This window comes from Petaurus breviceps, unplaced genomic scaffold (assembly GCF_028583685.1).
Source record: "Petaurus breviceps papuanus isolate PSGF00001 unplaced genomic scaffold, PetGlider_PUasm1.0 90603, whole genome shotgun sequence".
Taxonomy (NCBI): domain Eukaryota; kingdom Metazoa; phylum Chordata; class Mammalia; order Diprotodontia; family Petauridae; genus Petaurus; species Petaurus breviceps.
In genome coordinates this window covers 1,760,363-1,783,847 of record NW_027187284.1, presented here as the reverse complement: position 1 = coordinate 1,783,847, position 23,485 = coordinate 1,760,363, and the positions used below count along the sequence as shown (strand labels likewise).

The 23,485-nt window shown below is 34.7% G+C and overlaps 1 protein-coding gene and 1 pseudogene across 8 annotated transcripts in view; one reads left to right on the top strand and one right to left on the bottom strand.

The window, feature by feature from the left end:
• Window positions 1–23,485, top strand: part of DMD (dystrophin) — a 2,504,498-nt gene that overhangs the window by 857,250 nt on the left and 1,623,763 nt on the right. For all 8 annotated transcript variants that reach the window (XM_069063824.1, XM_069063827.1, XM_069063826.1 and 5 more), the window contains 2 exons: window positions 5,668–5,847; window positions 18,392–18,567. In XM_069063824.1, the coding sequence (XP_068919925.1) occupies window positions 5,668–5,847; window positions 18,392–18,567 (356 nt within the window). The remainder of the gene's footprint in view (window positions 1–5,667; window positions 5,848–18,391; window positions 18,568–23,485) is intronic.
• Window positions 9,252–10,642, bottom strand: LOC138142777 (26S proteasome regulatory subunit 6A pseudogene; annotated as a pseudogene).

Sequence of the window (23,485 nt, the reverse complement as noted above, 5' to 3'; positions counted from 1 at the left end):
TCTCTCTCTCTCTCTCTCTCTCTCTCTCTCTCTCTCTCTCTCTCTCTCTCTCTCTCTCTCTATATATATATATATATATATATATATATATGTATATGTATATACACATACACACACCTCCATATATACGCATACACACATATTTAGAGAGAGATGTATAAATACATAGGAAATAATTAACTAGGGGAATTACTCAAATTAAAAGGGGTTGGGAAAGGCTTCCTGTAGAGTTTGGAATGTAAAGGAGTTCAGGGAAGCTGGTAGCAGATATGAGGAGGGAGAAAATTCCAAATATTTCCAGAGAAAATACCCCAAGTCAAGAGATGGTGAATCATGACCATGGAGCAGCCAAGGAGGTTAGTGTAGCCTGATCGAGGAGCTCATGCCAGAAAGTAAGGTATAAGAAAACTGGTGAGTGGTTTAGGGGCTTTGAAACTCAAACAGAAGATTTTGTATTTGATCCTGGAGGTGATAGGGAACACTGGAGTTTATTGAGTGAGGTTCGCATAAGTAGACCTTTGCTTTATGAAAATCTTGATTAAGTTCTGGCAAAGAAATAGGCAGGCTTTTATAAATTCTATAGCAGTGCACATCTTCACAATCACATAACAGATTAAAAGTATAGAAAATACAAGATCTTTGTTTGTTGACTATTTTCTTTTGATTGGGTAGAACAGAATACTCCCTTAAAAGGTCTCTAAAACTTGACTCTCATGTGTATATCAAACTCATACAGGATTTTTTTAAATACATAACAATAGAGTGAATTTTTACAGCTATTTAATTATTAACAAATAATGAGGCAGAGATGTATACCCTCAAAAATATTTTCACTGTTGTGAAAGGTGTACAGAGTATAAATGAGGGGAGGGAAAGCATTCCCTATAGAAGATGGTGAGTCTCTCCAGAAGCTTGTGGATAAGATTGAACTGAATATCAAACACATTCATCAGGGAGTTGGTACTACAGGATTAAAGTTTGAAAGAGGACTGGACATACAGATTTGGAAGTTGTATATACAGAGATGACAGTTGCTATTGTGAGACCACCACAAGACAGAGAATAGAAATAATTAACAGAAGACCCAAAACACAGTCTTGGAAGACAACCTCCATTAGGCAACAGAGTTTAGATGATGACACAGCAGAGAAGACTGAAGAAGGCATAGTGTCATGAGATACAAAGGAGGAAAGAATTTAGGAGTAGAGAGTGGTTAGCAGTGTCACATTAAGTGAAAAAGTCAAAATAGACTAAGAAAGGCAATTAGATTTGTTATCAAAGCTCATTGATAATGTTGAAGAGAACAGTTTCAGTAGAGGGTAGGAGTGGAGGCCAGACTGAAAGATGCAGAGTAGGGAAGAATAGATAAGAATAGTTTGAAGGAAATGTTTATAGGAATCTTTGTAAGAGTTTGGTTTTATAAGGGAGAACAGATATTGAATGATAGCTTGAGGGAATATAAGGTTTCTTTGAAGGCCAGAGGAGACCCTTACATGTTTGTAGATGGTAGATTAAGGGGCTAATGAATTAGAAAAGATAACAGTGAAGTGGGTATGATCAAAGGAACAAACTCCCAGGTGGATGGGAAAAGATAGGATCAAAGGCATGGGCAGAGGTGTTTGCCTTGTCAAAGATGAAGACTATCCTTTCCTTTGAGACTGGAGCAAAGGAATACAGAGGGGGGGATAATGTAGAAGTATGTTGAGGTATGAAATAGAGTTAGAAGAGAGAGTGGATGATCTCTATTTTCTCAGTAGGAACTTTAAAATTCTCCACCAGTAATATTTCAATAATTTCTCAATATAGATTATTTAAATTATTATATATAAATTTAAATTATGTCACCTTGCCTGTGAACAAAGTGAAAATATGTTTTGTATAAGTCTTGCCACTTGATTGTTTAAACTAATTAACAGAACTTGACAGCTGGTCCAGAATTTGAGGTAAAATTTCCCTGCTGACTAAGGCAGTGAATAAGAATTTAATGTTCATTAAAATATGTCACAATGCAAGACCCAAAACAGTAACCATCTGTCACTATCTTCTATCATACACATAGCTATATACAATATGATAACCCTAGCTGATTCTTTTTTACTTATGACCAATATAGTTTAATTTGAAATAATATTACTAAGAACCTTAAGGTTTCTCCTTATACCTCAACACACATATTTCTAGATGGTAGAGAGAGGATTCTTGATCGTCTTTCTCCACTTCTGCTTTAATAGTACTGTTAGTATTTGAGGATGTTGGAGTGAAAGTGGATGTGATATATTTCAGTGTCTGATATTGATTTTTTTTTCTCTTGATGATAATGGCTAGACAAGGAATTGTACTATTGAGAAAGGCTTTTCCTCATAATGAACTATAGTGAGGTATCCAGTAGTGAGCATAGAAGAAGAACGATCTTTTAATTGTTAAAACAAAAGGCTAATTCCACATGAGCTAGTCTTCTCTCAGGGTTTAAACTGCAGGAACATGCATGATATTGTTGGATTTGTGAGGAACAATACGTGTCATTTGAATTCAAGAATGAAAGGATGAATTCCCAAGTAGTCAAGTGCAAGCTTTATGTGTTAACTATCTCCATCCCAGTGCTTGGGATATGGATGTGCTCCTGTGGATTTTAGCTTAAGAACATCATCTTTTTCCGTTCTTTTTCCTTATGAATAATAATCATTACTAATAATACTGTTGTTGATGATCGCCATTCATATACCGCTTTAAGTTTTACAAAGCATTTTAATACACATCTCATTTGACATTCATAGCAACCTGTGGGGTAGTAAACTACTTTTTTGTCACTTTTTTTTTTTTTTGCAAACAAGAAAAAACTGCGACTCAGAGAGTTTGTATGACTTGTTCTCAAGTCTAGTAGATGTAACATCTGGCATTTTAACTAAGGTCTCCTGACTCTTTTTGTTATGTTATAGACAGTATTATTTGCTGTTTTTCTTCAGTAAAATGGAGATTTATGTCTGGTTTCCAGGATTATTGTGTTAATCACATGAGATAACTTATATAAAAACATTTTGCAAAGAGTAAAGTACTGTTCTAAGCGTTATTATAATGAATATTATAATAACTTTAAATTAGATACACAAGTATCTGCCAGTGTAAAGATTTAAAATGGACTTAACATCTGAGCCAATTTTCTATAAAACATTTTAAATATATATGTATATATACATATATATTTCTCTGTGTATAATTAAGTGCTTATATGCATATACATATGTGTATATATGTACATATCATATCATTAATTTCATTTGTCACTAAATCTCTTAGGATCCAATAAGCTGAAAGGTTATGTAAGAAAAACTTCTTAGATACTTCTACTTTGCACCCAAATTATCAATGTGATAATTTTCCCTAAGCATAATTCTAAAATATGGTGATAATTTTTCCTCTTCCCCAAGTATTTTCAGTTTAGTAAATATGCAGTTTAAGTAATTTGTATTACCTTCTAACCTAACATTGTTGGTCATTTTAAAATACTTTCTTTAACATATGTAGAGTAAAATGTAGAAGACTTTTGTGTTTACACTGTTTTGTAGCTTGTTTGTGCATGCTTTTAACATTTCTGAAAGGGCAAAAATTATGTTAAGCAAAAGAATAAGTCAAGTAACACCAAACTATTCCTGCCTCCCCTAGTTTCATATATGCCTTGTAATTTCATTTGGATTTAAGGTAGACTTAATTGTACATTTCTAGTCTGTTTACTCTCTGGTTGGGGTTGGGAGAGAAGAGTAGGGGAATAGCTCATGTATTTTGTAAAAACATTCAGAAAAAAAATTCAAATCCAAGAGAAACACATATTTTGTGTTACAGTGTTTAGAAAATAGGTTAAGGACAAGAATGCATTCACAAAGTGAAGGCAAGCAAATGAAACTGATTCTGAATGAAGGCTAAAATTTAACAAAGCTACTACTGCAAGCATTTAAGTTTCTACAATGTCATGTATAGTATTAGGCATTGGACTTACTAAGACATAAATTCAAAAGTCTTTGCCATCAAGGAGCCTACCATAGATTAGAGAGAAACAATGTCTACAGATAAGTTAAAAACAAAATACATGCGATAAAAATACATTCTATTTTGAAGAAAGAAAAAAAAAACACAAAGAGGACACCAAGAAGGCGATCCAGTAGGAAGATTGGTATTAAACATAAACCTTAAATGAAATTATAACTGACAATTGAATTCATTTCTAAAATATAGTTCACTGCTAACCAATGTAACTCTGTGTCAAGTTGAGTTACTAATACAGTAAACATGAGGGAAATATTTAATGATTTTTCTGTGTCACTGCCACATTCATTCATTAAAAAAGATGACATGTCTGTTGAATGGTACTTTCTTTTCCACACAGCACTAGTGAGTGACTAGGGGTAGTACAGCAACAGTAGGCTAGGAATTGGGCCTACACCTGTGATTTCCTTAGTATGGGGAACCTCCAGGTGAGGGAACTCCCCCTAACAATGCAAGTCAACCCTTTTTCTTCAACTTAGAGTCTGTACAAGAAGATGAACATTTATTTTTCTAGGCAAGTAGTGTTGGTTCAGTGGGATGGAGGGGGGGGGGCGCATATATTTATTAACTTCATAATTTGATTATAGCAAGCATTGACGTAGAAGAAGGAAAAGAGAGATTCAGTCACAAAAGCAAGCCTTTCTTTTCTACTATCAAGAAGCAGGTAATAATAATAAGGCTGCCTGCCTGGGGTCTGCAAAAATACAAGGAAATAAGTCATCATAGAATGTGGCAAATAAAGCAGGGAAAGAAAATTTCTTGCTCAGTTTACTTTAAATTAATTAAACTTTATCTTGTCTATTAATAAAATGGAGTTAATACCATTTATATCCACAGTTTAAAGGGCTAGAGAAACTATGTATGATGGGGGAAAATAGTAAAGCACACTAAAATCCTAAATAGGTTTGTCATAATCAATTATTTACTTTTGTTGCATCATATTGTTATCTTAAAAGCACAGTGCTTAAAAAATAGTGGTACTTAATAAAATCTTTTCCATTCACTTCCATTATAACATCAACAGTAGAAGATAATTATTCAAATAGCCATTGCAGTAACTTTATTGGTAATATTACAGCCAGGTCCTGATTAGTGCAAATGATGAATCCTCTGAAGTAGTGCATTATTTGATTTTGCACTGCATATTTACATTTTGCTGGAACAAATGACCAGACTTTACATAATTACAACTTAGGTAAGTGTAATTATGAATATATGTGATCACATCAAGTGATTCATTACCTAGCTGTAACTTGCATTTATATTTGTGAATTAAAGTTTTCAAAGACAGTCTCACCAAAAATTCAGTGGGATAGAAGGTGCATATATTATTATACTCATTTTACAGATGAAAAAATGAGGTTCAGTCAGGTTGAGTCACTTCCCTATGACCACACAGTAGTAAAATGCAACAACCTGAATTCATTTCCATGTCTTCTGATTACATGTTCATTGCATCGCTTATATATTTGCAAGCATTTACATGATATATTAACTTTTTTCTTGTAATGTACTTAGCTTACCCAAAATAAGAATGTGTGAAAGCACTCTGAAAAGAATATATAAATGTCCTATTAGAATCATTATTGGCACTATTCTATAAACTAATTAAGATTTATTTTTAAACAGATTTTAAAAGGAGAGCTAGAAATGAAGAAACAAACAATGGATAAATTGTGTTCACTAAGCCAGGATCTACTCTCAGCTTTGAAGAACAAAACAGTAGCTCAAAAGATGGAAGCATGGCTGGAAAATTTTGCCCAACGTTGGGATAATCTGATCCAAAAACTTGAAAAGAGTTCTGTGCAGGTGAGCCATTGTAATCATCATGCCATAGATCATGGCTTCTTAACCAGTAGTTTCTGAATTAATTCATTCCTTATAACTGTATTTTTAATCTTATGTATAGTGTGTCCGCAAAGTCTTAGTGTTGTTTTAAGCTTAAGCACATCCTATATTTTAATATATACATTTTAAAACATCATTCTGATATTGTATTCATAAGGTTTAACAGACTGGCAAAAGAGTTTAAGAACCCCTATCGTAGAATATCTCAGAGACTTTCATAGCATTCATTTCCTAGAACAGTGCTCTTGGCTAGAATACAAATGCTAACATTTAACCACTGTTGTCAATATGAGTTGATGAAAACCTTGATTTCTTTCTTGTCTTTCCTTAGCAGCAGATGGTTGAGATGTTGACAGAGAACAGTGTCAGAGAGGAGGGATGGAAGCAAAAAGCTGGCTACTCACATGAATTATTGGCAGTCCCCTCCTGCCCAATTGCTAGGGGTGATGATTAGATAGGTATTTGAAAAGGAAGTACAGTGTTCTAACCTGGTAGCCCAGGAGGTGTGGGCTGGCTATTACATCACATTATAACATCAGTGCTAAGACTTCAGGATTCTTTTAAATCCCCATCTGCCACAGCCCTCTAAGCAAAGTGGATGTGGCAGAAGTTTACATCCATGATTTTAAACTCAATTGGTGCCCTTAAGAGTTTAAAAGAAGGCAAAGCAATGTTCCTAGAATTGTGGGTACGTCTTTTACTGAAAATGTGTGGAAAGAAATGGACAAAAATTGCACAGAGTGAAAAGATATCGGAGAGTTATTTTTTTTATTTTTTATTTTTTTTGAAGGGGGAAGGCAAGGCAATTGGTGTTAAGTGACATGCCCAAGGTCACACAGCTAGTAAGTGTGTCAAGTGTTTGAGGGCATATTTGAACTCAGGTCCTCTTGACTCTAGGGATGGTGCTCTATTCTCTCTGTCACTTACCTGCCTCAGTATGGAAGAGTTATAGAGGTAAAGAGTGTGTAGACAACAATGAAATCACAGACCTATCAAAGTATTAGAGCAAATGTTCTTGCACAATTCATATTTATACTTCATCTACATTAATACAGATAATACCTTAAGATTTAAAACAGGTATAAGGGTATTGAAGAAAGGAAGCCTTGTTTTGGTCTTAAAACACTCTCCTATAGGTCTATACTCCAAAAGAACAGCAATATAGCTCTGATGTATATTGTCCCTTGCTATGCTTAAGCTACTAGCTCCAGTATCTTACAACTTACACTGAATATTCATGTTTGAGATAAAATAAGATGACCTGAGAAAATGCTCTTTTAAATTATTGAAGCTTAAAACTCCCCTGAGGCTTTTGGGACACCCTTATAATAATGATATAGACCTTCTAACTAAAACTAAAAATTTTAAAATCTCATTATTTTAAAGTTATAGGACATTCTGACTTTGTTCTACCAATTTAAATTATCCCTTTTCCCCTCTTTTTGATGTACTTATTTCCTACCACTACAGCTTCCTAACCCTTATCACACTATAAGGGTGTTACCAAAAGCCAACCACATTTTCTCAGATGAAGTCTTATTTTATCTTATACATGGATACTTAGCATATCCATGTATATAATACATGTATCTGGACATATATATATGTATATATTTATATATATACAAAGAAGAATTTTATTATGTTCTTATTTTTTAGGGAATCATATCTGTTACTTATCTCAGGGTAGTTTGCATTCTTATTACTGGTAAACTTTATTAACTTAAAAATCCCTGACACTTTTGAGACATTCTGCATATCAAAATCATATTCATATAAAATATGATTTCTTATGATATGATGTAATGAAAAGATCAATGGATTTGGAAGTAGAAAGAACCAGATCTAACTTGCCAGCCAAGTGACCATCAGACAAGCCCCTTCACCTCTTTGAGCCTCAGTTTATTCAATGATAATTATGTTGCACATCTTACAGGGTTATTTTGAGGAAGCTACTTTGTGAATCTTAAATTGTCTTAAAATATATTTTAATTATGAAAACATTAAATTGGAAAAAAGCTAGAAAATAAATTATATTTTGCCAAGGAAAAGAAACCTCAATTATGTTTATTTTCTTAAACTGAGAACCAGTAAAACTCATTTTTCAAACTCCCAAATTTTTTGTCCCAAAAAATTTCAAAGAAAATAGATTTTTCAGTTTTCCTCCCTAAAACTTATAGTAGACAATGTGTTTTCTAGTAGCTTACATATAACATACCTGTTAGCATTTTGTGTTATACTTCTATATGTTCTATTAAATCAACATTTAACATGAAAGTGCTTTGTGGATCTTGAAACCTTTAAGTGAATGAACATTGACATCTATCAGCAAGGGATCAATATTCTATTTGAAGGGGAGGATTGTTTTGTTTTCTTTTTGCTTTGTTTTGTCTCTGCATTTCCAGATCCTAGGGCAGAGACTGAAATAAGAGGTATTTAAAAAATGCTTGTTAATTAGTTGATTTTTTTAACTCATAAAAGGAAAAGAATAGGTTTTTTTTAGTTTATTTGTTACAATTAGGAATTTCCTTTACAATGAAATTTTAACATGACAATTCAGATCTAGCAGCAGTATTTATTTCTGTCATTAACATAACCTAAGATAAAAAAAAAAAAACCCACAGGTTGAAAGACAACTTATTTACTTGCCATTTATAACTAAAACTACATACATATTGATACCCCCTTACCTATCTACTACAAAACTTTAAACAACACTGAACTAAGCTTCTAAGTAATAGGCACTTTTTAAAGGATGGAATTCCTAACCAGAGACAGCCAAGAGGATATAATTCTATATGCAAAAGCTGGCAACTGTCTTGATCCTTCAAACAAAAAAATATTTTTCAAAAGTTACTTTGAAAGAATTCACCTACTTAAGTTAGAGCCCAAGATCTCAAAAATTCAACTTTTATTTTAAGAAAAAAAAACTTTTATTGAACAAATTCAAATCTAGTTCCAGTCTTTAGAAATGTGAAAAACCCAACTGCAGTCAGACAACAGAAAACTCATCCTCTCCTGTTCAGTCCTTGGTCTGAGGTACTAGATTTTCATTCAGAGGAGCTGGGTCTTAATAATTCCTCTTCTACAGACAGTTTGTGTAACCTTGGAAAAGTCACTTGACTTTTAGGTTCATTTGCTTGATATACAAAAAAGGAGTGGGGATACACTTAGATGACCTATTTCTAAGGTCTTTTCTAGCTCTAAATTCGACTGCATTTCCTTTGGTGAGGTTTTATTTAATCTTAAATGTAGATATTTAGGATATACTGCTAAAAACTGTTCTGTCATGTTCTTATTTTTAGGAGATTCCTTATGTTACTTTTCTCTGGGAATTTTGGGTTCCTATTCTTTCTTTGGGGGAAGGTGGGAAACAACCCCAACCTCCTTTATTGTTACTACTTTTACAGGCAAGTCAGACAAATGAGTTGATCCCAGAGGCTTGGGGCCGGGGCTCCCCAGCCCTGTCAAGCGTAGTACTGCAAATTGGCTTTCTTCTTGGCCTGCACCTCCAGGATGCCCTCCATGTAGTCTTCATGGGTGAGCTCAGTGGCTCCCTGGCGAAGTGCAATCATGCCCGCTTCCACACACACAGCCTTGCACTGGGCCCCATTGAAGTCATCAGTGCAGCGAGCCAGTTCCTCATAGTTCACATCAGGGCTCACATTCATCTTTCGGGAATGGATCTGCATGATCCTTGCTCGGGCTTCCTCATTGGGCATTGGGAACTCAATCTTGCGGTCCAGGCGGCCAGAGCGCAGCAAGGCGGGGTCCAGGATGTCCACCCTGTTTGTAGCAGCAATCACCTTGACTTGAGTGTTAGGCTGAAATCCATCCAGCTGGTTCAGGAGTTCCAGCATAGTCCTCTGAACTTCTCGATCCCCTGCCTTCTCACTGTCAAAGCGCTTGGTTCCAATGGCATCCAGCTCATCAATGAAGATAATGGAGGGAGCTTTCTCTTTGGCCAATGAAAAAGCATCCCGGACAAGCTTCGCTCCATCCCCAATGAACATCTGTACCAGCTGGGGTCCAGCCAATTTCAGGAATGTGGCCTTGGTCTGGGCAGCACATGCACGGGCTAGCAGGGTTTTTCCAGTACCTGGGGGTCCATACATCAATACTCCCTTTGGAGGCTGGATCCCCAAATTCTCAAATTTCTCTTTATGGTTCATTGGCAATACGATAGCCTCTACCAGCTCCTGGATTTGCTTGTCCAGCCCTCCAATGTCACTGTACTGCTCTGTGGGCCTCTCATCCACCTCCATGGCCTTCACTCGGGAGTCATACTCGGTGGGAAGGGTCTCAAGGATCAGGTAGGAGTCTTTATTTACTCCCACCAGTTCTCCAGGTTTCAACTTCTCTGCATCAACCAAACCAATCACTGGCAGAAAATAGGTCTGTCGGGTAGAGGTTTTGATCACAGCACATTTGCCCTTTCTCTGGGAGTCAAGGTCAATGTTTGCACCATCTTCTTCTTGGTCATTGGGGTCAACATCTAGCAGCTCGATGACGTTGGAGACAAGGTAGGGCAGCGTCTTGTTCACTTTAATCTTCTCGCTGTTCTCTTTGATCTTGTCCTTCATGGTCTGTAGTTCGTGTGTCACACGGAGCACTTCACTTTTCATGATCTTGATCTCACTGTCCAACAGATGAGTCCGCTGAATAATCTCCTCTGTGGACATTTTGAGCACTTCCTCCCCAATTCCATCTTGCTCAGCCTCTTCCCACACGGACGCCATGTTCTCCTGCGGAGTCACTGGGCCCCCACTTCCGGCCGCACATTCTACACTGGGCTGCGAGATCCGTGGGGTGGCGGGCGTGAGCGGTATAAATGCCCTGAGCGAGGCCCGACCAGCACCGCCTAGGCCGGCTTCCTGCCCCGCGGCCCCGGCTGCATAGGCAGCCTCCTTCTGTAAACCTATGCTCCGCCCCGGCTCCAGCAAATCTGCTAAGCCATTTGGGGGAGGGTGGGGGGCGGCAAAGAGGAAGCTGGATAGCGGACCTGTGTTCCTATTCTTATATTAACCCTAATTTGAAATGTAATGATTCTTAACTCTACTTTAATTTAGGATGAAACTGCTTTACTACTTTCTTGATCAGCTTTATTTTACGAATAACACTAAGAATTTCAGTTAATAATATTTTCCATCAATACTGAAAACATTCCAAATAAAAGTATTCTACTTTGAGTACTGGCTTGCCTTACAACTAGATTTCCCAAATTCAAAGCTTAAACATTAAAAATTTGTGTTTTCAGGTTCCTTTATCTTCACATAGAATTGTCCACATTTCCCTGTTTGTAGTTTAGGGTGTTTCTTTTTAAATTGTGTCCCTTTTTTAAATATGATCCTTCCATATAAAAGAACATTTTGTTCATCTTTTCATTCATTTTCTTTTTATTCTCGTTTGCTAGGACACTGTCTGGCCCCAGTAGATACTTATTGAATATTTGTTGGTTGACTGATTGATTAAAGCTGGGGGTTTGTGTAAATTGTATGAAGCTATTATCTAAAATAACTTTGAGGGGCTCAATATATTATCTTTGATTTCAACACTTATGAATGTATATGTGTATACACACATATCACATTGTGTTAGAATTTTAAATTCATTTTATTATTTAGTCCTCTTTCCTTTCCTCCTCCCTCCCTCTCTGTCTCTCTCCTCTCTCTTTTGTTCAGACTTCTGCTTTCATAAGTATAGGGAACTCACTGTGAGGAAACTTCAACTAATCATATTGTCCCTGTTCTCCAAATTGTGGTCTTCAAGAGAAGCCTGGGACACTGAGAGGTTAAATGTTTTACCTAGGGTCACACATGTGTCACAGGTCAACTTGAATTGTGGTCTTCTTAAATCCCAGTATGATATTCAATCTACTACATTGCCACTGCTTTAAAAAAAAAAAAGTGTACACATTTTCCCTTTGTAATCTCTTCTAATTTTCAATTGATTTAAGTAAAGAAATTCTGGACTTGGGGAGGGGGAGTAGTATTTTTTTTATCTATTCATTTATATTTCTTCCTCAGTTCCTTATGTTAGTGGGAAAACATCTGACAACTTTCACTTGCAAAACCTTATCCATTTGAAATATAATAAAGAAATGTCCCAATCAATTTTCATTCTCTCCTACCATTAAATTTTAGAATTTATTTTCATCAAATCAATTTTAAAATGTTGAATTTCCTTTAACTGTTATGGACTGACATATATATATATACATGTATATATATATATACATAATATATCTAATATATACAACTATCAGTGAAAGCTTAAATATAGATAGCAACATATTGCAGAATCTCAACTTATGAAGGTTAGTTCAATGTTAAACTTCTTTGGGTTCTTAATGAACTATAATTGGATTCATGCAGCATCATTCTGGATGAAATGCACCTGGAAAATTTCAAAATATATATTGACATATTAGGATGGAGTCTGTTGTCATGGTGCATTCATGGAAATAATCTATCATCAATAACATGTTTAAACGTGCATACACTGATATACACACATATAAAAAAAAGCCCTTTTGCATCTTTTTATTTTATCACCAACTTGACATTCTTAATAACATTTCATAAGGTTACTAACAATTGGGCTTAAAGTATGAGATGATATTATTACACATTTAAAATATATAAGGATCTAGTTGGTAGATTTATTTACATCTCTGAGTAATAGCAAGGAAGGAAGCTGGGGTTAAAGGTCATGTTTCATAAAGAGAATTGGGTCATCAGTCAGAAGCTACAACATATTTCCTCCCAAGAAAAAATATGTTGAAACTTGCAGAGCTAGCATGGCATAAAAGCCTGTGTTGAAGTTCACAAGGGTGTTTGCTGTTTTTTTTTTTTTTTAAGCAATTGGGGTTAAGTAACTTGCTCAAGGTTACACGGCCAGTTATTTCTGGATGTTGTGCTAAGAATCTGAGCCCGGATTTGATCACCAGATCATCCTGACACTGGGGCCAGTGCTCTTACTCGCTGAGCCACCTGGCCACCCCTTACAAGGGTGTTTGCTAACTTCATTTTAATATTCCTTTGTGTATTAGAAGGCCATGTAATTTCTTTAAACATCACAAAGCAAAAAGGAGATGTTTCAGAGATGCTTTATGTTTGTGCATAGGAGATGTTTTATAAGTGTTTCTTGAATTATATTAAACTTAGGATCATAACTACAAATAGCAGTCAGAAAATACCCTGAAGATGCAACATATTCCTTATCCTCTTCCTGAAGGAAACCTCTTTCCATTGAATAAGGGTTTTTTATTCTGCAGAATTCTTGGCCTTGGAATTTGCTACATAATAGTCACAGTTTCCTCATCTCCTTAACCCAATCTCTAAATGAGGGAGAGAAATTATGGACCACTTTGACCTTAAAAGTTGGCAAACAGTCATCCTCAATTAATTGCATCTCTGATGATAAAAAATGAAATTTACAATTCTGCTCCACAGGTAATGAAGATCCACCCCTAATGGGCTGGCTAGGTGGCACAATGAATAGAGCACTGGCCCTGGAGTCAGGAGGACCTGAGTTCAAATCCAGCCTCAGACCCCTCTCACACACACACACACACCCACACACACACACACACACACACACACACACATTAGCTATATGACCTTGGGCAAGTCATTTAATCCCAATTGCCTTATATCCCTCCCCCCCGCCAAAAAAAAAGCAAAAAAAAAAAAGATGCAACCCTGCTTTAAGCAGGAATAAGGAAGATTGTAATTTTGCACTTTGCAAAAGAACTCATGTTTCTACAGATTTTTTATTTAGCTTGTCACTAGTAGATAATAAATCTATCATTTTGATGCTGGGTATTGCAACTTTTTGATGTTTTAATTATATACTCATTATGACTAAAATATAATCATTTCAGGAGCCAATCTTCTTTGAAGAAAGGATCCTTACAAAGAAGAGTTTTATTATCCTTGTCATCATCTTTTCACCGTCTCTGAGATTAAGATATTTCCGTGATATTTAGAATTACTTTATTATAGTACCAAAGCTTCAATGTAAGAATTTAACCCAAGCAGAAACATGCCAAAGAATCACAGAACTTTGATGCAAAAAGCAACCTTTGGGATTATTTTATCTGAATTCTTTATTCATTTCATAGCTGAGGAAAATAAGGTACAAAGCACTTGAAAGACTTGCTCAAAAATATCCATCTAGTTAATAACAGAGCAGGACTCAATATCCCTTTATACCTTTAACAGTAACTAAGTTTTATATCATTCACAGCACTAAAATTAAACATAGTTATCTTTTCAATGCATATTTTCAACTCTCAAATTGTATTTTACTTAAGGCCATTGAAAGCATTGATACCAGAACTTTTCTACAGAATTTGTGTAATATAACTGTAGCACAGTTTTATAAATTCAAGAATTTATATCCCTATAAGATTAGATGTTTTATCAAATAGAGAGTGCTCTTCTATTCAGAATTACATACAAATGAGTTTGTATACCTCGATCTCTTAATCAAGAAATCTCTGAGTTGGAGTAAAACTTAGTCATAACCTAGTTCATCTCTTATCTGACAAATAATCTCCTCTACAGGATACCTGACAAAAGAGCGGTATATTTGAGTGAAAAATAACTATAATTATTAGGAAATCTCTCTTTAATATCAAGCCTTAATCTACTTCTATTTTCTAGCTCTTTCTACTATTTTTTCTTCTGGGGCCAAAGTCTAATCCCTTTTTCATTTGATAGTTCTTTGGGTACTTAAAGATAACTATCCCTTTAAGTCTTTTCTGGGTTAAACACCTACAGTTATTTCAATTATTTTTAATAGATAATAATTTAGAGACCTGTGTTCATCATGGTCACTCTTCCCTGGATCATCTTCAGCTAATCAATATCCTTTCTAAAATACAATACCTACTAGAGAATATAGGACCCTAGGTGTGATCTGACCAGGTCAGAGTACAGAGGGACTATTTTATCTGTAGTCCTGTATGCTATGACTCTTTTAGTACTGTCTGAATTTGCATTATTATTTTTAAATTTTTCCCATTCTATAACACTGTTAACTTATATTGAGCTTTCAATTTATATATTTTTCTTTTTCAAGAGAAATTTTGTCTACTTAATGTCTTCCCCATTTCAGTTGTGAAATTGTTTTTATGAACAAAAGTGTAAGATCTTAGATTTATCTTTATCAAATTTCGTCAAAAGAAATTTAAGCCAATGTTCTGCTCTTCTAAGATAATTTTTAGATCTTAACTCTGTCATTCATTGTATTAGCAATACTCCTCAACTTTGTTCCGTCTTCAAATTAGAGGAGCTTGATATTATATCTTTATATTAAGTCAACAAAAATGTTAACTCAGGAGCAAGATGCTCGTTTCCCTCCCCCAACCCCCAACCCCGCCCCCGCCATCCCCACACTGGAAATCTCCTTCCAAATTAACATAGGACCATAAAAGGCTACTCTTGGGTCTTAGGTCTGACAATTCAACCACTTAAATGCACTGTCGCATGACCCATGTCTCTCCATCTTGTCCAACAAATATAGAATGAGAAATTTTGCCAACTTGTTTGTGACAAACTAGGTAAACTCTTATCTACTACATTCTCCTGGGCAAAAACACCTTAAAGGAAAAAAAAAATAAAGGTTAACATTCTTTAAAAATACACTTAAAATAGTTTTGATTTTTGGTTAAATTTGCAATTATTTCATACTATCATAGGTATTCCATTTCATAAGAAAGTGAGTCAAGTGTATGAGGTGGGCATGGGCATTACATACTTAAATTCTTTTTATTTTTTTATTTTTTTGCTTTTTTTTTGGAGGGCAATTGGGGTTAAGTGACTTGCCCAAGGTCACACGGCTAGTTTTTGTGTTAAGTGTTTGAGGCCGGATTTTAACTCAGGTCCTCCTTACTCTAGGTCCAGTGTTCCATTCACTGTGCCACCTAGCTGACCCAAATTCTTTTTTTTTTTTTACCTCCCTGGTTTATTTGTGGTACCTGCATTTTGACATTATGTGACAGGTGAAACCGGTTCTTTTCCATTCTTGCCTTTCATATAGAAGTAGTAACAAATTGTGGTCCTAGAAACATTTGAATGTAATCATTAATTTATAACAGACAGATTTATCCTTACTACAACCTTTTGAATTACAATCAGTCTTGACACACTGGTGTTATGGAGCATGAATATCAGCCAAGTAAGAAGGTTTCCAGGTGATAATTTGAGAGATATATTACCCACTGATCTGAGCACAGGAGTTATGATTTGACACACACATACAACAGCAAGTCACTTATAATTAGCTTTCAGTATAATTTTAAGTTATTTTATATTCTTTCAACTAGAAAATTTAGCTATTTGTTAAAATAATATTTTAAAAGTGGAAGACATGATTTGCTTTCCCAAAAGGATGATTTTATTTACATTAATTATTAATATTAAAAATCCTATAGCATACAATAATCATTATGCAATTGAATCAAGTGTAAATTTATTTAAAAGAAACTTCCCTTCATTAAAATGTGATAATTTAATGAGAAAAAAAAAACCCTGGGGATATTTAACTAAAACAAAAGTAATTTTACTACTAGAAAAGAGAGCAGTAGTACTTCTATCTTCTTCATTTACTATACTGGAAGCTCCTAATTCATGTGCAAATTGTCTTCTAAAATTTTAAAAGTTAGAGTTAATCACTAAATCATCTTTGGCTGCCTCATTGATATGGGCAGTTGGCCTGGGGTTTCTCTAAGAGAAAACAAAATTTTTGGAATTGCTACCACACTAGAAAAGTCTGCTAATAAACTCTAGGTCTGTCATCCTGGGACCAGACTAATTAAGTTTGGAGAGGCTCATCAACAGTTTGCCTATAGGGTGATAAAGATTTTGACCACAAGAACTCTAAAATCATGTGCTCAATTTTTTAGAAGAGTTATGATCTGATATGTGTCAGACTGGGACCTTCTGTGCTGAAAACATCAGAAAGTCTTGCAGTGTTGAATTGAGTACCTTAAGTACAGTGCTATATTATCATAAGGAAGCCCAAGGGCTAAGCAGAGCTCTAAGAGAGGGCAATTGATTGCTATAGCAGTTAACCTCAGAGACTGGCTCATCTATTTTCTTTTCCATTCTCACCACCTGTTTATTCCAACCAGCTTTTCTCTCTTCTGACTAAAACAAATATGCTCTTGAGATTTTCTAAGGATATTTTACTGGTAATAATGAGAAAACTCTTAAGTCTCCATAATCTTCTGTCTTCTAACTTTAGTTCTGCAGGGAAATCAAGCTGTAAATGGTTTTTTTTTTTTTTGAAACTTTCCATAATCTGAGACCAACCTAATTCTTTGCTTCATATCGTATTACACCTGACCCCCAACAAATTAAACCATTTTTCATCCCATTTTTTCATTCTGACTTTTCTCCATCTACCTTCCCACTCCCCTTAGTCTTCAGGATTTTGATTTCATTGCATCATTACCAGTTTATATTAGTATTGGCCTTCTTTGATATACGTTCATCTATTAAGGTCTCTCCCTCTTTCAAGGTTCAATTCTGATACACTCTCATGAAACTAGAATCCTCTTGTCTCCCAAATGACTTTTATTTTTCCCTCCTAATATTTCTTAGAATTTTTTGCCTTGCTTCTTATTGCATTTGTCATATTCTTGCTTGAATTTTAGTTACTTGTATAAATTCCCTTTCCTCATTAAACTGTAAAGTTCTGAGAGAAAAATCTGTTTTGTAGTTATTGTTCCCCCCTCACCTAGCTCCGTGCCTATACTTTGGAGAAACACCTAAACAGTGTTTCTACTGGGTATTTCATCACAGAAGGTAGGGTGGCCTCTGATGTAAGTTCTGAGATTTGGGCTCAGACTAGGGATAATAGCAATAATAAGCGGGTACAGAGTCAGAGATTTACTTGTGTTTCCTTATTTCCCTTCCCCTTTCCTATACTTGTATCTGTACTCTGTGTTTGTATCATGGAATCACCCTAACTAACTGGACTAACAGTGAGTGGTGGTGAGGAATAAGACAAGGATGAAGGAAAAAGGGGGATTCCCAGGAATCATAGGGGTCTGCACTTGTGAGATAAAAGTGAAGAGAGGAAGGAAAATAAATTCGAAGCACTGACAAGTGAGAAAAATGAAGAGGTATTTCTGTAGACAACTGAATGAATGACTAAGGGCCATTTACAGTTTTCCATTTGCATGTATGACCAAAGGAGTATATACAAATTTGGAAGGACAATAATTTGCCCTAATTCCCCCACCCTCCCAAATTAAAAACACACACACACACTTGTTATATTTCTAACTTTGATAATGTCTTTCTAGTTATATTTTCTAATGAAACAAGTCACATAAGATAGTTTGATTTAAATACATCATGTTATTTTTTAACTTAAGGTCAGTTCACCAACAAATAGGAGCAGCTTCTTATTATTTTCTATTGCTACTTTAAGCAGTCTTTCCTGCAGTCTTTCTATCAATGTGTGACCTCTGTTTCAATACTTCTCACAGATTTCACAGGCTGTCACCACCACTCAGACATCTCTAACACAGACAACTGTAATGGAAACTGTAACTATGGTGACCACAAGGGAACAAATCCTGGTAAAGCATGGCAAAGAGGAGCTGCTACCATCACCCCCCCAAAAGAAGCGGCAGATTGTTGTGGATTCAGAAATTAGGAAAAGGTGAGAAGGTATTTACTTCAGTGATGAAAATTAATTGTGCCCCCAAAAAGTCAATTTGCTACTGCTGTTGGTGATGGAATTTCTTATACTTTAAAAAATACATATGCCTTGAGTGTCTATAATTTATTATTATTTTAGTAAGAAAAATTGTGAAACTATGTTTAAGGACTTCCTGAGGAATCATTACTGAACTTAATCAGAACTACCATTAAAATAGTTTTTTTAATTAAAATAATAAACCAAAAGTTCTGAATTACAACTATAATATGTTCGAACTTTTGGTTTCTTCCTTTTCTTTCTTAAAAATATTTACTAAGAAAGGTCTTTTGTGTGGTGCCTTGTTTCATGTTTTAGAAAATTCTTTCTTGCAGTAATGGAAACACATTTTCATGAAGAAAAAATGTATCTCTAATAGATGGGGGCCATTCTGCAAGTATATGAAAATACATTTTCTTAATTTGTAAATAGTAAATCAAGGGAAATTATAGAGCATATTTCCTGTTCTTTCATATTTATAAAGCACTTATATTTAAGGTACATTATTTTAAAAGAGATCCATTTGTAATTATATTAAAATTTACTTTATAGATGGATTTGTTGCATTATTTTAAGTATGTGAAAACATTTATTGATTTTGTAATTAAAATTTATATAAATAGAAAAGCTAATTTAATTACCTTGAAAACTTTATTCTCCTTTGAATAATTTTTGCCTAATCAAATTAAATGAATTTTAAAATTAGAAAAAAAAACTTTAAAAATCACCCCATGTTTCTAAACAGCATATGTCTAAGGACTCATGTAGAAGGAACTTGATATCAGAATTTGAGAAGACAAAGGTACAAAGGGAAGAATATGTCCCTAAAAATAGGACATGAGCTGTTTTGAACAGAGAAAGAAAAAATGCTTTAATCATAAAAAAGGTTATACAAATAAAATGTTCAATATTTTCTGCCTTTCTACACCTATTTGTGAACAAGAATCCCTCTGAGGCATTCTAGCTACTGGTCAAAAGTACAAACTGTCATCATATTTAGATAAGTTTTATTCAAGATTCAAGTTTGATTTGGATGGTATCCCTGTTATTTCTCATTATTTCCACCTGGATATGTGGGACCATTTCCCTAGAAATAGGCAGCAGAGTTATATAAGAACCTAAGTCTTTTCATATTCCTAGCATTTCTCTATAATGATAATCCCTACTTATAGGTGTTTGCATAGATTATGAGAACCTGTAACCAGCTATTTCTATCAAATCTTGAATTTATTTCAATACACTTGTTTTTAGCCCATAGAATGGGAGAATGGCAATCCATACTGATTTTAAAAGTGTGGCCAGAAGCAGGGATCAGGGAGAGAAGATCTCAAAGGACTTTCAATTTCTTCATCTCTACTTCTCCCTAATGTAGTCAGGACTTCCTTTCTGCACATGGATGAAGAGGAATGACTAAAGAACAGGTTAAGATAACCTAGATCATTCACCAAACTATTGACTGAGATATCTGAACTGTCACAAAATAAAACAATAATACAGGATTAAGTATTTGGATGATTTTTATATAGTGATTGAGAACTTTTCATTTTGTACATTTGAATTGGATTAAAACAACTAAAGTTACCTCCAATATGTTGTCTCTAGACCTCTGCATGATATTATCTTTCATCCCATGCAACAATTGTAGCTCTGGTGAAAGCACCATAGCCAGCAGTGACACATACTTGAAACAACTGAGATTGATGCTAATGTAAAGACAAAATCACATTTCAGCTTAGGAAAATGTAAACCACTCAATAGGCCCACTGCGATGTGTACATAGAGTAAATGTATTTTATGAGTTTAGATAGCAAACAGTGTGGATATTACTTTGTGATGAATTCTCCTTGTTCCTGACATCTATTGCTCCTTTGTCTGTTACACCACACCGCCTTGGTTCTATTGCAATAGCAAACACTAATTTATTCCTCATCTATCCTGACTTCTTTTCTTCCTCCCATTCTTTTTTTTTTTTTGCTTTTTTGGAGGGCAATTGAGGTTAAGTGACTTTCCCAAGGTCACACAGCTAGTTTTTGTTTTAAGTGTCTGAGGCCAGATGTGAACCCAGGTCCTCCTGACTCCAGGGCTGGTTCTCTATTCACTGTGCCACCTAGCCACCCCTCTCCTCTCATTCTTAATTGTGAGTGTACCTCTCATTCCAGCTCTGCTTTTCTCTCTTTCATCCATCTTTGACATAACTCATTTCATTTCAGGGCTTTATGTCACTTCTAGGTAAATGACTCCAAAATGTCTGTCTCTAGGCCTGATCTATATTCTAGCCCCAGATTTCTAACTACTTGTAAATATACTGTTTGACACTAAGTATGGTACTCAAACTCTTAAGAGTCATTTAACTCCCTCAGCTGGAAGGTACTAGTAAAGGAGGTATTAATAACTGTATAATAAGAGTTGTTAAGAAGATCAAATGAGATAATTTATATGAAGTGCTTCATAACCCTAAAGTGCTAGGTAGTTTAACCTGTCACCATTAAAATTCATTTTCATATTTTTGGGAAATGAACATGAAACAATTAGGATGACACATTGGATAGAGTGCCAGGTGTGCAATCAGGGAGACTTGAACTTGAATATTGCCACAGACACACAATAGTAGGAATGTGGATAAGTCACTTAACCATTATCAGCCTCAGTTTCCTCATCAGAAAGATAGCGATGAAAATAATAGCAACTAGTGTTATTAAGAAGATCAAAAGAGATAACATACATGAAGTTCTTTGCAAACCTTAAAGCATTTTACAAATGCTAGCTATCTCGATATTATTTAATTAATAATTTGTCATAGATCCTGTTACTTAAAAAGACTGCAAAATAATGTTAGGTATGATCAAATTAATCTTGCTTATTCTAGACCTAAGAGATTTTTATTTCTATGCAGGTTTGATTTTTATTAGAATTTCTTAGTTGGTGGAAGTAAATTTTTTTCCTGATTTTTTAATAGTTATTCAATCTTCAAAAATGTTGTGCTTATTACTTTGATGGTCTTTTCAAGAATAAATATGATATTATGATACTAAATCACAGATTATTATTATTCCCATTATTATTTTACTGCAAAGAATCATTGAAGTAAATGAATATTATTTTGCATGTAAAAATCAATGTGTAACACACAGGGTAGCTCAAAGCCATTGCTATTATTCCAGTTAATCTGTCATTTGTTTAGGAGATTGGTTTCCAATGATTTCTCTTTTAAAGGAGTTTCTTTAAACAATTCTTTTTCAATTAAAGTGCCTAAATAAATCAGTGTAGACAAAAGGGGTAAGGGGAGAGAGAGAAGAAATAGCTTTCTGACTAGTCTGCAGGTTTTCCTAGGCTAGAATTTCTTCAACAAAACTGACCCCTTGTGAAAGCAGTGACATTTGTGAATGAATCATTCTCCTACACATGAACTAAATTCTGCTTCAGGGTATGTTCCTTTTGTGGCCCTAGTTCTCATCTTCCCCATCTATCTTGAAATATTTACCTGTATGATTTGTCTCTCTAGCTAATTTCAAGTTGTAGGTTTTCTTATCCTTATTTTTAAAACATTTTATTTAGTTTTTGTTGAGGTTGATATGGATTATCTCATATTTCAAGGGCATTAGATGAAAATATCTTTAAAAGTTCTTTTGTGCCAATCCAGCAAGATGAATATTGGAGGAAATTATTGTTGTACTTTGAGTTCAGATACTTGTTTTAGCTTCAGAGTTCCAAATTAGGAGCTGAAGGTTGCATGAAGAAGTCACTGGAATGAAAGATCTTTTTATAGGTCAATTTTAGTATTCCCCTGGAAAACATTAAATCTCCAAATGTCAATTCCACTAAAAATAAGATTTAAAAAAAAACCTCTTGGTATAGCACTTCCAATTAAATTACATTTTTAGATATTTTGCTCCTATTCCCCCACACCTCCATAGAATTGCCCACTGAATAAAGAAAATTTGTAAATTATCATTGTTAAATCCACCTAACCAAGATGAAATTGGGCCTAAATAATGTTAGTAGTACTTTTTAGTTATTTTTATTTTTTTAATTCCTAATTAAATGATAAACAAAATAAACTGATTATCAAAGAGTATTTTTGATTAATGATTTTTTCCAATAATATTATTTTACTATATAAATTATTTTGGAATAGTTAAAACAATGACTCTCCATTTATTTCATTGGTGTCCATTCATTTCCAAAAATATCATCATCATCATCCTTACTATATGTGTGTGTATGCATGTGTGTATGTATATACATTGCACTACAAGCATCTTGAAAGGAACTACTTTTTGCCTTTTTAAAAAAAATTATCTTTAGTTCCAAATTCTCTCTCTTCCCACCCCTCATCTGCCCATTGAGAAGACGAGAAAAATAAAACCCATTACAAGTAGATATTTTTTTGTTGTATTCTGTTATACCGTATTCATTTTCAAATGACTTTTGAGATGCTGAAAACATCCCACTGTGAGGTCAAAAACAATGTAAATGTGTACATGTAACATGACCTTGAGAAGGAAGTACAGACAGAGGTGACTAACCATCAAAGAGGAGGCCCTTTGCTACCCCTCCACCTCCCAGGGTTAACTCATGAGTTGTTCCATGCTCATGAAGTGTTTCTCAGTACTTTCTCAGACTTGCAGAAAGTTAAGATTAAGACAAGTTAAGATAGTTGACAATTCACCATTTTTTTTCAGTTCTTTAACTATATCCAATCTTCAAACAAATTCCTCTCTCACATAAAATTGTAGTAATGTTCAAAAAATTCTTACATTAGATACCTGCCAAAAAATAAAAGTAAAAAAGAAGGAAAGAATGGAGGGAAGAGAGAGAGAGAGAGAGAGAGAGAGAGAGAGAGAGAGAGAGAGAGAGAGAGAGAGAGAGAGAGAGAGAGAGA